Source organism: Dermacentor andersoni, chromosome 10 (assembly GCF_023375885.2).
Source record: "Dermacentor andersoni chromosome 10, qqDerAnde1_hic_scaffold, whole genome shotgun sequence".
Taxonomy (NCBI): Eukaryota; Metazoa; Arthropoda; class Arachnida; order Ixodida; family Ixodidae; genus Dermacentor; species Dermacentor andersoni.
Window position 1 is genome coordinate 42,684,110 of NC_092823.1, and position 17,282 is coordinate 42,701,391.

The 17,282-nt window shown below is 46.2% G+C and overlaps 1 protein-coding gene across 6 annotated transcripts in view; it reads right to left on the reverse strand.

The window, feature by feature from the left end:
* The window catches only part of Prosap (SH3 and multiple ankyrin repeat domains prosap), a 241,989-nt gene that overhangs the window by 12,887 nt on the left and 211,820 nt on the right, over positions 1 to 17,282 (reverse strand). For 4 of the 6 annotated variants that reach the window (XM_055062204.2, XM_050194459.3, XM_055062205.2 and 1 more), the window contains 7 exons: positions 15,388 to 15,689; positions 13,939 to 14,221; positions 9,795 to 10,049; positions 6,614 to 6,799; positions 4,466 to 4,652; positions 2,824 to 2,897; positions 1,932 to 2,056 (listed from right to left, as the gene is read on the reverse strand). In XM_055062204.2, the coding sequence (XP_054918179.2) occupies positions 1,932 to 2,056; positions 2,824 to 2,897; positions 4,466 to 4,652; positions 6,614 to 6,799; positions 9,795 to 10,049; positions 13,939 to 14,221; positions 15,388 to 15,689 (1,412 nt within the window). The remainder of the gene's footprint in view (positions 1 to 1,931; positions 2,057 to 2,823; positions 2,898 to 4,465; positions 4,653 to 6,613; positions 6,800 to 9,794; positions 10,050 to 13,938; positions 14,222 to 15,387; positions 15,690 to 17,282) is intronic. The other 2 variants (XM_050194460.3, XM_050194464.3) reach the window with 2 other exon arrangements.

Consider the following 17,282-nt stretch of genomic DNA (forward strand, 5'->3'; position numbering starts at 1 on the left):
AAAAACTGAATAAATTTTCTATACGCCAAGTACAAAATCTTGCGTGATTAAAATCTAATTAAACACTTTACATGACATTTGGTACGCATACAATATCTTGATGTCGCTATTGTTGCGAAAATATATATAGTCATGTATATAGCTTTTACATGCATTACACAGCAATACATGCCACTCAAGATGACAACAAAATGCACGATGCTTTCCGAAATTAAGAAAAAGAAATTTTTTTATGATTTAGGAGTGAATTCGGTTGCGACAAATTCAGTTGTCTGTTGTGTACGAACGCCCGTCGGCGATGCAGCTTACCATTTGCCGATTTAGGGAAAGACCGAAAAACAAGGAAATGGCATGCCGGTCCATGGGTCGAAAATTTGTACTTCGTAACTCACAATGTCGAAACTGCGCCAGCGTGAATGCAGGGTATCTAGAGCCCAGTCAGGTGACCACGTTTGTCACCTTTAGCCCTCTTCACCTGGACAACTGTATATTGACTAAACTTCAATAAAGTCAAAGTCAAACCAGCAGCTGGCACCGTGAGGAGTTTTCTGATGTACGCCGGTCATCGTGACCCCCTTGTAGTTACTTTTATGCGCTCTCTGATGCGATCTCAGCGCTCTCGCTCTCTCTGCAGTTGCTAAGCTCTTTCTCAAACTACGCTCATGCACTGGTACCTTTAGGTTGAAAGGGAGATGGGAGGAGGGAGTAACTAAGTGACGCGCCACTAGTCGACGGCAAGATGAAGCTCCTCGTCACCCATCACCTGCTAAATCGTGCTTGAACTGCCTATTATGACCCTTCAACAGCTTCTCCTTGAAAATACAACCTACCTGGCATCGCTTGCAGTGCGTGCCGAGATCGCATTTTGTTTCTGTGCTAAGAAAGCGGTGTTCTTATAGATTGTTTTCGTCGTCCACAGTTACTACTACAGCCAGCAGACTCCCAATCATTGCGCGCGAGTTGTGAAGCATCAGGACCATCGGGAGTTTCGAAACTGGTATGATTGAGGGGCTCTGCATCTTACAGCACGTTGTGCATGGGCCTTGAACTTTCTGTGCACGTAACATGTGAGGGTAGTGAGCCTAAACGTCCAGTGTCATCACCCGCAAAGATTACCGCGTCCGTCAAAATAAAGAAAGCCTAATTTACTATTACTTAAGGGTGTTCGAATAGTCGAATCGAATCGACTACGAATATCCGAGAAAAATATTCTTCGAATATCGAATGGAATGTCGAGTCGAATATTTCCGCAGTTCTAAAAAAAGCGAAATAAAAAGATTGTGTGGAGTCCGCTTGCTGAAAAATTAGGCTTATTCGCATCATTGACTTATCATGTAATGCGGTTCACAGCAGGACGTCCGGTCAACTGAGGGGCTTGAAACTGGAAACGAATGCTTTCTGTTACCGGCGCTCCTGAAGCATAATCAGTCGTAATAATTTAAACATTCGATACTTGCATTGACATATTGGCAAGTGTTGGCAGGTGTCATCTTTTATATTTGAAAAGAAAAGAATATTCGACAGTTAGTTCAAATGGTTGATTCTCGAATCGAATGCGAAGCGAAAAGTAAGCAGTATTCGATTCGTAGTCGCAATTTCGGATAATCATACACCCCTGCTATTCCTGTTAGTTTTTTTGAAGTACTTATTCACTACGATTGAAAAACGATCCAATGCCATGCTCATCTATATCGTAGGCCGGGTTTTGTTACTGATATTTCTCTTTTGTGGGAAATATCAGAGAGTGGTAACTAGGTAGATCTGAAAGTCACGCTGCAATTCGAACCTCGCATTGACAGGCACTCTTTTCTGCTTGCGCTGGAATTCATGGAAGTTAAACAACATTCATTTTCATGACCAAAAGAAAGCACGGTAACTAATACATTTTCCAGGCGACAACGTTTTCGCAAATTTTGCCCGCTGTCACTCACCTCGAGTAAGAAGTCTCCTTTCTTTAGGCCGGCGAGGTCGGCCACTCCACCTTGGTCCACGTCATCCAAATACTGCAAGCTCGGCCAGTTTTCCGTTGGCTGCCGTTCCATCAGTGGACTCGTGGCTGCACACAGATATATCCATCGCGTTTTCTCACTTTTCTTTAATGACCAGCGAACGATAGAAGTCTTAGAGGCATAAGGTCTGGCTCTTTCAAATTATGAGATAACGTTATACCTTACATGTACGCTATTTACAGGTCAATCTAGACTGATAATTGCATGACATAAAGGTATTATTGTACACAACATAGTTGAAAAATCTTAAGTTTAGTTGAAGTTCCCGCTCAAGAACTGGCACATGACATCTTGGGTGTCCCGCAGTTTCTTGACGTTATAAGCGTCATCGTGGGGTTTCCTTCCCAAGTTCCGGGTTATTTGAACCCATAAGCTTATTTGACTCAACTATTTATCCACCCTCTTGTGTGTTAGTGTCTGCGTGTGTGTGTGCTCTGTAAGTGTGTGTTTGTGTGAGTGTGTGTGAGTATGTGTGTGTGTGTTTTCGCCAGTAATCTACAAGCGGATAGTGGGTGTCAAGCAGATTTCTATGGAGCCACCGATGGCGTCATACATTATAACAGGAAACTGTCGGCCGCCATGTTTCAGATCCTAGAAGATAAAGGTATAAGCTGTTTGGTGGTCTGTTCACGTCTGAACAAATAGGTGATTTTCTGCTTGCTTGTACGCCAGGGAACCACAACTCGCGGAAGGTTCGCGCGCTACCGGATAAGGATAAGGATAAGACTACCGGATAAGGCGCTCTAAGGATAAGGCAAGCAACTTCGCATCAGTCAGAAATAACACAGATAACTTCCGAAGTCGAAACCCTCACCTTTGGCTCCTCTTAGGACAAACCCGAAACCTTTTTTGCTCCTGTGCAATACAACAGTGCGTGGCTCTCCATACCTGCGAGAAGAACGGGGTTCGTGGTAGTATAGATATTGCGCAGGCAGCTCAATTCGGTTGAGCCTTTGAGCTACTGAAAGCAAACCACAGCATCTGCCTTTTCATGTACAATGAAACGGGCCCGTTCGCGTAATTCTTCTTTCTTGTTAGCTATGAAATATTAGAAATTCGGCCACTCTGAACGGTCTGCTATGCGAACATCTCACCCAAGCAAAACAGCTAGAAAATATAAAAGGTAACCGAACCTCAAAACTATCAAAACATGTTTATGGGCGACGAAGAAAAAAAACAGGAAGAAAAATGGGTCACAAGAGTTCAACAACGGCAGTTTCATGAACAAGTCCTAAGAACAAAGAGAAAAGAAAAAAAAATTAGGCCAGAACTTAGCACCGCTGTCAAACTATGCTGCTATAATTTGATGACCGTGATGTCTCAACAGCTGCGCACACCTGCGTCCTTGCACACTCCGATTCATCACATTGACGATTCAATAATTCGTATCTCTTACAAACATGTGATTTCATGGATACTGTGATACTCAAAGCACTTCGAGTTTTCTGTTAAATACTTCCAAAATAGGTAAAGTGCGCCTACAATGTTACAAAGAAATGCGTGACCAAAGGTCGGATTGAACCTCTGTCTTCTAGCATAGCAGCCCAGTGCTGTAATCACTACGCCACGATCCCACGTATACTCCTCTCGCGCCAATGTCGCTCTCTGAAACGTTTGGCGTCAGCTGCGTCACGTGACAGTTTTTGGCATCCTTCCCTTGTGGAAGCTAGCGCCTCGATACGCTGTGATGGACTGCACTGCCTTCGGGATCGGCCCATACTTTTCGTCACAGGTATGCGATACATTTAGAGTGGCTGAAGTCCGCCTATAAGGCTATAGCAATTAAACACTTAAAATTGTGTTCACAATGGAAGGTCGCTGCCCACGAGAAAATCCCGCAGAGCTTTTAAAGCTAATCTCTGCGAGGCCATGACTAGGCAATTTCTGCAGATATAAAGGTCGTCTGCCTTTTAGGCGTTGAGACGTTTCGAAGCCCAGGCGTTTAGGCGAGAGATTTCACGCCGCCTGTCACTATTCCATATAGGTGGATATATTGCACTGAATGTGTTTTACAAAACCGCTTTACGCATCTTTTCATTCTCTGCCAATTTCGCGCAAGTAATGTTTTTGACAATGCCTATCACATACACATCTAGGTAGGCATTCCATATGGGCCCAACCATCGAGCCCCCATGTATATCGCCGAAAACGGCCTGAATTGTACATGAACTTATTTAAGCCATCATTTAAAAAGAAACTATGCCGGTAGGTAATGCAATCGTACGCGTTCTCTACTATTCATGCCGTAGTGGCGGTGTTAAGGAACCCGCCACTACAAACACCTTTTAAATGTCTTTTATACATGTCTGAACGCTCGCGCAACCGACACTGCCTGCTTTCACCACGTCTTCACAACCACATCATGACTGTTTCTTGCAAAGTGGCACCACACATTACAGTATAACTTTCCATATGCACCAACAAAAACCTTAACGCGTGCGCCATCACCCGCTTACATTCGCCATCGCCGCGGAAGTGTTGCAGCCCCAGACGAGGTTTGCATCTCTCGGCGACCTCTGACACGACCCTGAGACGAGGAACTGCCCCTCATCTTGACCTCTTGGACGGCGGCGCTGGGGAACATCCCCTGGCGGCCATCTCGTGTCCGTCCCTCCAGCATGCCGGTATCACTCACCTCGGTGACTGAAAGCAGAAGGAAAGTACGTGGGGTGTCCAAAACGCGGCGTCTATGATGTATTTCCAGCTCCTCAATTGCTTCTGGCGCATGCAATCAGCAAAAACGCGGCGTTCGAGATTGGCTTCTGTTTCCTTGACAGAAGTGTTGTTGGGGTGTGGATTTGGACGCAATCAATTACGCGATCCTTCGCGCCCACAGCGCGAAAGAAGTGTAGTGTTAGCAAAAACGTGAAGACACTATGATGAAGCTGACTCTTGGTCGTGTTGCTTTCACACGAAAGAAAACCTCGCAGAACGTGCACACAGAAATAGAAAAACAGTGCACCATAGAGCCCCACTTCCAACTGTTTCGTTACGGAAAAAAATTTACGCTTCTATGCATGCCAATCACCTTTTTCGTTGCTCGACATGTTTCTTCGTTGCTTGTATTGGGATATACCGATGTCAATTACTAGTTTCTCGAAGCACACAACGATTGCGCCTGCTCATTTCCAATTCGTTCCCGCGGGGAAGTAATGCTATACTAAACAGCGTGAAAAGCGTTGCCAAAGTTAGGCACCCTTGGCTGCATCTGACGGCAGCAAGCCAGTGTGAAGGCACAGGGATAAATAAGCGGCAATAGTTCAACGTCGTCTACACGAAATATACTAACTAAAATAAATCTAGCATGGTTCACTTTCAACTGGTGACAGCTACATTACGAAAAATTCCGTAGAACCCCTCTCACGACGACTGTGTGTATGTTAGTGGGACTAGCATTCAAGCAATGTAGCGACACAACGTAATGCTGGATGCCCATAGTTGTGTGGAAAGTAGGCTGAGAAAACAGCGCCATCATAGCGCACAACGATTCCGAAGCTTCACTAAACGCTTCACTAAACGCGGCTTCCCAACCGCAGTTGGTTTTGTTTTAGTTCCGCCGGTACAATATATTTGTGATTCAGCTTATCTGCGTCCGAATGAACTACGGCGCAATTGCATAGGCGTATTTTTCAGGCGTAAAACTTAAATTTTCATGTGTGCTAGAAGAACACGGGTTCTCGCTTTCATCAGTCGGGCACGTAATTTTTTTTTTTTTTGCGCGATGAGAAAGACATTTCCTGGGGTAGATATTAGACAGCCGCAGCACGCCAAAGTGGGCGAAGTGGGCTAAGGATACTAACCAAATTAAAAATTATTTTTAATCATAAATTGTGAATAACTATCTTCCCGTCTGCGTTTCTTGCACGCTTGTTGCAAAAGCGTGAGGCGCTCGAATGCAAAACACAGAGGCATTCGCTCAACAATGAGATAAGCGTAGCAAATCTGTGCAATGAGAGTTTGCTAGTTGCACACCCACCTTTATATACTTAGTGCCGCAGGGCTTATGTGGTCTCTGGAGCTAGTGTGACATGTAGGTGTTCGGGGTGCATGCTTCTGCCCTTGTTATAGCGTCACTGCATCGCTTACACACAAAAAATAAACTTTATCTCATTTTCGCCTCACTTCGAGGAGAATGCTCGAATGGTGGGATAAGTGTTTTTCTTTTCTGATGCTGTAAGGTGCTACAAACGATGTCACCGTCCAACCGACAGTGTTCTCTTTTCAGCGAGTGAAAAATAAGGAGATCCGGACATTTGGCAATGGTGACGCCAAGATTTAGGAAAAAGGCACAGCTCCGGAAATCCGAGCACTAAGATATCCAAGAGTAAACGATGTTCCGCGGCGTAGTCCGCAAGCTGACAACCGGAAGGAGCCGCGGTATCTTCCAGTGGCCATGGGTTGGCGATGTGAGAACGCGCTTCACACTAGAAGCCGTCCCAAGTAGATGCGGACAGCGAGCCGAACATTGGTTTCGTGCGCTACCAAACAAACAGACGTACGCTAGCCTAAAGATGTCTGTTCTTTCACACCAACAGTGCGGGATACCACCAGAGATATTGAAAAAAAAAATTGATCGGGCGACCGTGAGAGCCCGCGTCACCCACCTTGAACAATGTCACCGCAGTTCAGAGACAGGTGTCCCTGGAGCGGGCTCTGGTACTCGGAGACACAGACGCACGTCGTTCCCACCGTGATCACTTCGGGCGTGTCCGAACTGTCGGTGCTCGAGTCGCAGCTGTGCGCGCTGTTGCTCGTACAGACACCCGACGATTCGCTTGTGGCGCTCTTGTCTGCGAGTGGCAGCGCGACCAACGACGCCGACACTGTCAACACTGGTAATAAGACGGCGCCACTGAAGGTGACAAGCCGATGAACGCCTTAGCGGCTATGGCGTTGCGCTGCTAAGCACGAGGTCGGGGGACCAAATCCTGGCCGCGGCGGCCGCATTTCGATGGGAGGTGAAATGCAAGAACGGCCGTCTGCAAATGTATGTGACTATAGTAATCTTGTCTGTGCTGAATACGTTAAGGAATTACAAGTGACTAGTAACGTTAAATACATCTCCGTGACTGGTTAAATATGAAATGCAAGCGAGGACGCAGCGTTCCAGTACTTCACTCTTGGCTCCTTCGCAGTTATCCACAGCAGCACTACTCCCCTGCATTTTTATGCATTGTGCAGCAGCTGCAAGGCAACAGTGCAGCCTTTGACAGAACACTTACCAGATTGATTGATTGATTGATTGATTGATTGATTGATTGATTGATTGATTGATTGATTGATTGATTGATTGATTGATTGATTGATTGATAAGAGTTAAAATATCAAAGAAATATAGGATCTGCAAAAAGACCACTGTGAGAAACTCAGGATTAGTCGTGTACACCTGGGTCTCTTTAGCATTCACCCAAAGCTCGGTACACGGATGTTTTCTGCGTTCCGTTTCCATTAGAATGCGGCTGCCGAGACCGGAAGTCACACCTGCGGCAGTGTGCTCAGCAAACGGTGGCACTAGAAGCACGAGTGAAGATTTGTTTTGAGCGCAGCGTTTCGTGCCCGCGGAATTCCTGGCATTGCATAACCCTCAATGGACAGGATGCCAATTCGCCTCCCTCCAGATAGCTTTCGGGCAGGGCTGATGTTACAGGAGACGTACTGCCGTGGTCAGCTGCGCCTATAGATAAAGCAGCTTCGTTTCTTTTGGTACATGCACGGAGCTTCATCAAGTAAACACCTTCTATTGTAAACAGCAATACTGCGACAGTGACCACCATCGTGAGACCCTTTTCTTGATCTTTCAAGTATGTTGTGGGGCGAGAAGCAGTCAAAACTCCATATACTCTGAAACTTGCACTCAAACTACATGCCTGCATTCAGTCTCATGCACGTCGTTGGTCATCATGCAGAAAAAAAAAACTTTTTTTCCTGGTCAGCATCTCAAGACGGGCAAAATGTGAGCCTTATAGTTATACCCTTGTTCGTGCAGACAGTCAAAGGTTACACACCATTCACGCACAACAGCACAACCACAGATAACTTTTCAAAAAGTCAAAATAATTTTATAAGTAACTCAAAGAATTCTTTCAAATAGGAGCAAAAACGTTGTTCGACTAGTTGTTTTCAGTTCAAGAATTGGATTATACATGGTCTTTTCCTTCACCTCGAAGGTACGCTTTCAAGGTTGCATAAAAACACAAAGGGCGAAGTCACCGAGATGAACATCCTTTCGCACAAAGATACATGCCTACCATTTCTAACCCTCTTGGACGTTCCGTTCAATTGATCAAAATCCCGTTAGAGGAGACAGTTAACGCTAAACATTTCAAGAGATCAAACATTGTAACATGTAAAATATTTTGTGATGTGGAGCACACTTGCTGCAGTGCAGCGTTTATGTTATGGCATGACCTTTTAACATTTCTACGTTTACCATGTTAGCTTATGTCATTAAGGTATCTATTTAGGCCGGTTGGTACGCCATAAGTGCGTACAGCGTTGCGCGTAAAAAACACGGACACAAGAAAGAACGACGGGACACACAATGCACCTTGTGTGCCCCATCGTTCTTCCTTGTGTCCGTGTTTTTCACGCGCAACGCTGTACGTAATTAGAGCTTACGTGAGTATAGGTTTCAGTTGTAAGCATAACGTGCTGTATCTCGCACGACAACCTCAACAACCTACTGACATGCTTAGACACTCCACAATAGCTAGCAGTGCTGGTTAAGATGCGCCAGAATTTTAGCCGACCACTTTGTTCCAGCAGACCACTACACACAATATCCACAGACAGTCAAGCGATAGCAATAACACTGCCTGTTTTTTTTTTTTTCTGCAACCTGAGTCCCAATTTGAGCTCGCACTGTATGCCCGGACAAACTGAAGGCTGGCACATTTATCTTATTTCACGAAAAGCTAGGAGTGACATTTAAAGTGCACCTCGAAGAGAGTAGTACAAGTTGACATGAAAAAAGACAATAAGGGGTCGTCAGAAAGACTGCTTCAGCAGTTAAGTTCGTCCTACTTCCAGAAGGAAACACGTTTGTGCTTCTTTTGTAACTTTGAGTCACTTTTCCCGAATGTTCCCTTTCTCTTCTATGAATATTCCTCCACCCTACGGATTTCCGCGAAGTCATTTGATCAGAAAAATCAGGCTCACTCCACGCAATATGCTTCTTGCTGACGAATTGACGTTAGGTTGCCCACATCACTTAGCAAACACGAACAAAAAATAAAGAAAGCGAGAATTGCAGAATCCGAACAAACACTAATTCTGCGCTAACAAGCAACTCCTTTTCTGGCTGCAAACGTTAGTGCCATATTTAAATCAATTTTTTAGAGTTCCGGTACCTCCCAATGGGAAGTATGTTGGGACTGACTGCGCCAAAGCGAAGTAGGTGTACTTGATCGATAATGAAAGGGGCGCGAATTTGGAGATACACATAGGTCAAGCAGGACGAGTGGGTCACAGACATATGGAGGCTTAAAGTTATCAACAGTGTCCGAACAAGGGCAGGCAGTCTTAGTAGAACCAACGTTTACAGAAGTAAACTCAAGACCCATGACGAAGAGATGGCCTTCCGTCGAAACGTTGGCTCCAGCCTTAGGCGTCCCTTGTTTGGCCACTGTTCATCGCATGGGACAAGGACTCCTTCATTCACTCCTTCATCCCTGCATGAGGGAGTGGATGGCACTCCCTTGTTTCCGGAGTGAATCTTCGCAACCTCGCGAGCCCCGACTGACACGCTAACGCGGAACACAAGAGGCGATCAGTGGAGAGACCCACCGGTGGCCGACGAGGCCGCCGTGCCCGAGCTGCCCTCGGAGTCGTTCGCATGCGACGAGGAGGCCATGGACGAGGCCTCGGACGCGGTGGACGCGGCCGATGAGAACGGGGGCAGCGACCGATTGGACGGGCACGGCGACGGCGGCTTGGCGCCCAGCACCACAAGCTCCAGCCTCGGGTCGCTGTGCGTGCGACTCAGGGCGGCGCTGCTGGCTCTCCGGCGAGGGTTGTACGTCGGCGGTTCGCGGTATGGCACTGCACGCGCCACACACACACACATACCACAGCTCGCCGTCAGGTGGCGAGCGCATCGTCCACCCTGCTGCCGCTGCTGCCACTACTACGTCTACCGCGTAGACTACGAGGGCGACTCAAAAATTATCCGCTTTCCGCATTGTCTTTTCGGACAAATTTCAGAAATGCCGAGTAATCAGCTTCGAGCACAAGTTCTTCAAGATTTTCGGCACAATTTGTCAGCCAGTATCAATGCAGGATCCAAAAAAATCAGGGTCACGTGCGCACATTGTTGCTCGTCCATTGTAGACGCGTGTCCAACTCCTTCTCGGTGGCTCATACGTTTAATTCCTGCCATGAAATTCTCTAAAAACACGTTGGTTCGTGACAGAACATTTCCTCCGTATAGTGTCCAATGTCTTCGGCAAATACCAGCACCAACGCACTCGTTTTGTTAGAAAAACGACTGACTGCACCCTCCTTTTTTATCCTGTAAAACATAGTTATTCTAGCCACCAATGTTGTCACTGTTGCTGTAACTGGTTTGACTTCTGTTCATACCTGCTAGGCTGTAACAGGTGAGGCAATTGATCTTGGAGAAAAAGTGAGGACAGAGTGGCCAATAGTATATGCACCACAACAGGTGTGCGGATAATTTTTGACTCGCCCATATACCAAAAAAAGTGCAGGTTCAGGCTAGTCCGGTTCCAAGTGCATCAGCGCACCCTCCATTTGTTTAACTATAAAGAACCGAACTGTAAGAACATGGCATGTGTTCTGTGTAATTCCGTGACTTTGGCAGTAATAAGACATTTACTTTTGGTTCTTGTTTATCGGTATTGCAGATTTTATTCACATTGTTATCGCTTGTACTCGTACATGTCCTCTTTCCAAGAGAAATGAAACGATTGATAGTCATGACTGTCCGTGAACATTACACTTCCATAGACTGTTCTCGTTCTGTCAACACTCATCATGCACAGCTGCTCCAGTGTTTCCAACTGCTCAAGACTGCTGTAGCTGCTAGTGCCGGCAGCGAGTGCGCTGAAAACTCATCAAACATCTCTAGCACCTGCTGTTATCGCTAAATTCTTGCCTGCAAATCTTGCCGACCATCCAAAGCTCTAGTGTTGGCAAGATCATGCTGGAAAGTCTATGCCGGGGCTTCCATGTAACCGGCAAAACGAAGGCTCTGCGCCAGTCTTACCCTGATAAAAACTGGATCTTGTAAAAATGAAAGATACGCAGGAAATATTCAGACATGAATTTTAACATTCAGGAACTTCGAATTTTTTTTTCTAAGGGTGCGATTCCTTTCTTTCCTACAAAAGTATGGCCTATCACATCTCAAGGATCTAATGAAACTTGCCAATATATATCTTGGGCTTCTAACAGCGTCCTGGTTTAAATTTGCTTCTCTGGTTCGATTTTTATCCCTCTACTATAGTACATTGGTAAAACTGTGCAAAAAGACCCAAAATAAAATAAACATGGCATACCCCCTCGCCATTTGCGTGCCTCATTCTTTGTAAGTTGCGATAGTTTTTACGCTGCTTTACACAACAAACCACAACAAGCGCCTAATATCCGTATATCTACTCACATTATCTTTTAGATTCTGTGTACTGTTCACGACATCAGAGCCAGGATGTGCAGGTCGATGGCAACCTGTTCATCACATAGCTGCAGCTACACGTGTCAACACAGAACTACTGCCAGAATTTATTGCTGCTCACAATAAGTTATCCCCACAATTGCGGAAAAACTCTGAACAAGCTAACAAGTATTATTCTAAGCAATTATTTGTGCAAGTTGTAACTAAAACATCTGCAAAAATGTGTCGCGCTCTGCACGCAACTGTTCCAAGAAAATGTCTTCCCCAGAAATATCATTAAGTTTTGTGGTATGGAACAACTTTTGTTGATCTAAATACAGTTTTTTACCGTAAGCACTGAACTTCTGCTTTATCGTCTCAACATTAAGATTTCTGCCAGTTGTGGCCCAAATTAAAAGACCTCACTATTACCGCTGATGTGACGCATCGTGTGAGAGACTTAGGCAAGCCCATTGTGACACCCACACTTGATGCGCATAATTCTAATGCCACTCATAATACAGGAAGACATTCTTGCAGGCTTAATAAGGATACAACTTTTTCGGATCACGCGTATATGGCATCCTTTAACTCTAAGCAGCTTTCTATCCTTAACCTAGCATTATTTATTTCAGATGTAATTGTCAATGTATTTCCACCTCATCAATGACACAACTGTATAAGAAAGTTTCGAAATCCTAATCGAAGGCCAGTCAAAATGTTTACAGCTTTGCGTACAATGAGTTTATAGTGAACAAGATTCCACAGTGACATCCGAAGGTCTTTTTCAGTTTCATTTGAATTTCGTAGTATCTATTTCACTTTCCTTTCAAAGCCCCTACTAATATCAGTTTTATGTAACAAAACAAATGAAAGCAGGCATGGCTTACTGGAAACAAAAGAAAACAAAATGACAATGAGTGAAGCATGTTTCTGGATGCTACATTACATGCATGTGTATGGGCACATATACATGCATCATGAAGTGAGCAAAATACCACATGAACATGCCATGTGTCATGCACGGTTCGACGCGTGTGCAATCATGTGCATGTGAATACGCAGTGCAAGACACCTTGGATTTGCTTCCCTAGACAACTGCACATCAACCATACTCTGATCTCTCCACCAGCAGTCAAGAATATCAAACCTGCACTTTTATGATTAAGTATTCACACAGTGGCTTCTGCTTGAATATACATTAGTAATTTGCCCTTCGCCCTTTTTCCAAACCCTATATCTCCCCTCCCCCCCCAGTGCAGGGTAGCAAATCGGAAACTCGTCTTTGGTTAACCTCTCTGCCTTTCTTCTCTCTCTTTCTCTCTCTACAACAGCGAAGTTGGTGCATACTTCAAATCCTCAGTTAAATCATGTGGCACAGGCATCTAAATTTTGACAGTGAACGCCTTGATAGCTTATGCGGTTTATCTAAACATAACGATATTTCAGCATTCTTTATGCTGGTATGACTAGCAAAAGATTATATAATCTTCAAAACATACCTACAGTTGACCGCATAATTCTAATGCCGCTCATAATACAGGAAGATACTCTTGCACGCTTCCTAAGGATACAACTTTCTCGGACCACGCATATGTGGCACCCTTTAAGACTAAGCAGCTCTATATCCTTAACATAACCCTCGTTTGCGGGTATGTGAACATGTTTCTAAATGACAAGAAAAAGTAAACTTGGGTACATTGGGATTCTTCGGCTATAGTCATTGCCAATGGCATAAAGTATAAATCGTACATTTGTGCCGCTAACTTGTGCACAACGCTCCTGAAATACCACCGGCCTCAAAAATTTGTAATGCTTGGGATTTGGCAAAATGCCGAGTTCGTGCAATACGTGCTCCCATGGGCTTCAATTCAAAGTATTTATCTTCATTAATTGTTGTGAGCTACACAGTGATACCTCGGATTACGATACTCCTGCTAACAATGAAGACATTCACACTTGTCCTGGAACTCGCGACACGTAAACATTTGCAGCTGACTGCACATCACTTCAGAACTGCGGCAGATCTTAGACGTATCAAGGCTGTCCGCGCCCTAATTTATTGAAATGTGGATGCCTCAGCTATATCCCAGGGCTTTGTTTTTTTTTTCCCCTTCGTCAAATCTAATTTCGAGAACGATGCTGGGTTTCTAGTATTTGCAGTAACCAGCGTCACGGCAATCCCAGGTGCAGAAGCAAGGCTCTTGCACTGCGTTTTTTTACTGGTGACCACTAAGCAAGGGATTTGATGAGCTCCGACAAGTATACGTCTGTGCATGTGCGCACGCGATGACAAGAGCAGCGCAAAAAACGCACCGACGTCCTCGGGCTTGTGATTGCGGATGACGTCGGCGAGGGCGAGGTTCCCGGCGATGACGGCGACCTGGTAAGGGTTCTGGTTGGCGTAGTTGAGGGCGGCCGGGTCGGCCCCCCGGAACAGCAGCACCCTTGCGCAGCTCTCCCGGTCGTTGACGGCGCACACGTGCAGCGGTGTGTTGCCGCTAGCGTTGCGCGCGTTCATGTCCGCCCCGTAGAACAGAAGCTGCTCCAGGTGCTGGACCAGGCCGTGCTTGCACGCCTGGTGCACCTCTTGCCAGCCCTGGCGCCAAGGGGGGAAAGGAAAACGCTGCAGTCGATCTGACGTCACAGTCAATCTGAAATTGACAGATTGATCCGTGGAGCCTATATAATGTCCCAAAAAGAAGTCTGCGCGTGGCTAGAGGAGACACCGCAACGGAAGGCTCGGGGTTTATTTTCTCACCGCCTGGAATAAGAACGAAGGCGCCAAATAAAACAATGGACGAAGGAAGGAGACACGAGACAACCACGTAGGCGCTGTCTCCTTCCTTCGTCCTTTATTTTATTTGGCGTCTTCGTTGTAATCATGCATAACCAACTCGCCCACCAGCACGTACTCAGTGACCTGGGATAACTTCAACGTGCGTTCAAACGTCAATGCACAAGTGATTTTGCACTCCGCACACATCGGAATCGGACCACACAGTACCACGGTCGCGAATCGGAGCCGATCCGTGACAAAACGCCATAGCCTCTTACCTACGTCGCGAGTTTGACAGACGCACTTCTATAAACCTCAACATATATGGAAGCTTTGTCCGCATCGGTGCGTAAAGCGGGATGCACGTGTCTTCCCTGCTTCCCTGGTTCTTTAAAGATGCACACAAAGAAAGTAGCATCGTATGCCCACTTCTACGTATGGAGGGGAGATGCTGCAAAAAGGTGGACATCGTTCCGCGACAAGTAAATGTCCTGACAAAGCAAGCAAACAACTACGCTAAGTGGTTCGTTTGCAGGACAGTGCGAATCAAGAGATGGAATCTTGTTGCGAAATTGCAGTGAAAAAAAAAATAAAGCGGCCGTAAGCTCAATCCACACATCCTGCCATCTAGGTTAGCACATCGAGGTCTCCTGTAAGCTCAGAGAATGTATATATTGAATTTTCGTAATGACCATGTGCAGTCTTTAGATGTTTATTAAACTCTCCGTCGTGTTACCCTTATCATTGTTATGCTTCATCTTCGTTATAACTTTTTATTCATTTATTCCGGTGAAATTATAAAATAAAGGATCAGCCGAGGTGCTTTCTTCCTCAAACTCTCCTCAGAAACCCATTTATAAAAGAACTGTTAGTAGAAATGTATGCTAAAAAATATTGATATCTCTTTAATTGTCGGTACTAAACTGCAGGTGTCACTACAAGCAAGACGGCATTGAGACAAGCCAGGAACAGTTCGCAGCAAATACCTGCGGATCAGCGACCCCCAGCGTAGCGTGGTCGTGCAGCAGCGTCTCGGCGAGCTGCGGGTCGGCGTTCCACAGCACCGTGTAGTAGAGCGGCGTCAGTCCCCGGGCGTCCTTGTAGTTGGGCGACGCCCCCAGGTCCAGGAGCGTCTTGAGCGCCTCCAGGTTGTTCTTCTCGACGGCCCGGTGGAGCGCCGTCCGGCCGTCCTTGGTGCGGTAGTCCAGCAGCGCCCCGCCGTTGACCAGCGCGATGATGACCTTGCTCGGGCTCTTCAGGCCCGCGGCCAGCGTCAACGGGGTCTCTGCTTGTCGCGAGTTTTCGGGAGATCAAATAAAAAAAGAAGCCGAGGTGAAGTTTCAGTTACGAAGGTTCGCTCACACGGGCATGAGCTGGTTCCGGGCCGCGTACCTCTGATTACCGGTGTCTGCATTAGTATTTGTCACATTACCAGCACAGCACCCTACGACACCCAGTGGCTTACTATACTTGAGGAAAATCACTCCTTGGGGGGGGGGGGGGGGGGGGGGTATTCTGTAAGAGTCCACCTAGTGGACTGTCCATTTCCGCCGCTGCTGATTGGATGCAGCTGTACGAGCGGCCCTAGCCAATCAGCAGCGGCCGAAATGGACAGTCCAGTAGGTGGACTCTTACAGAATAGCCTCCCCCGCCCCCTGGTAATGCATGCAGAGCGACATTCGGGGTGCTGTAACGTGAAGCGCAAAGTGTGGACAAGAATCGTCCGACAAAAGCTGTGCCTTTTAGCTCCCTTTTTTGTTCTTGCTTCACGCTACGCACCACTGCATAAAAATGGATTCCCAACCAGCCAAAAGTGCAACTCCTTTAGGTTCAACAGCAATCAAGGAGCAATAGCGTTCAGGAGCTGCCGCCGTTGTGCATAAGCAACTATGTTATGCTGTATGTTAAAAAAAGTTACCGAGACAATGGCGGGCCCAGCAAAGAGGGCTCCGATTACGGATGAGTCTGGAGGTCGCTGCCTCTACACGCCACACCGAGATCACGCTACCCAATCGGTCACCTCTGTCGGGGCAACATCCGACGCTGACGAGCAGCGATCGGGTATGCGTAGATCTGAAAGCCTTGTTTTTGTCAGTTCTCACCTAGTATTCCAGACGGCTGCCACCGTATCAAAACGGCTGAAGGCTCGATACTACGAAACGTACTTAGGTGGTACACTAAACACTGATTCGGTGTGTCTTTATAGAAGCAGCGACAAATGGAGACCCGTATATCGACCTTGAGATAAAATGTGAGTGAGGCACCGAACTGGACGAAAACCCGTCGAGTAATTTTGCAAGGACAATGTACTGGCTATTCACTTTACCAAAAAAATATCACTACAGGCAAACCTTTCGTTAAGGTGACTATAAGTTTGGTAGATTCAACGACATTCTCACCAGGTTACCAACATTCGCGTGGATCCGTACGCCCTACAGTCGGACGCCTCTGCAACTATTAAATATCTTTGCAACGAATGATTCCGCATGTCCAGGCCGTATTCCTACCTTTATGTGTATAATATGTGGACACGTCTACAGTGAAGACCACTACAACGACTTTGCTTTGAACAACGAAGAAAATTAGGTGCCACAAACAGCTTATCTGTTGCTTAGCAACTTTGCCGCCACCGAGTGCAGTCAGCACGTAAGGAATGCCGGTCGACACCACAGCAGAGACGCGGTCCGTGCCGCGACTCTCCATGCAATAAGGTCGGTTGGAATCGCACATTGCGTAGGACAAAGTGTACAGAAGGAAAGTAGGGACTTCTCTCAATTAAGCATATATCTATTGAATTTACGTTAAAGAAATGTTTTCTTTTGCCAATTGTAGCTACGTTCTACTGGGATCCACACGGTGCACGATCCCTTCAACGAAGTTA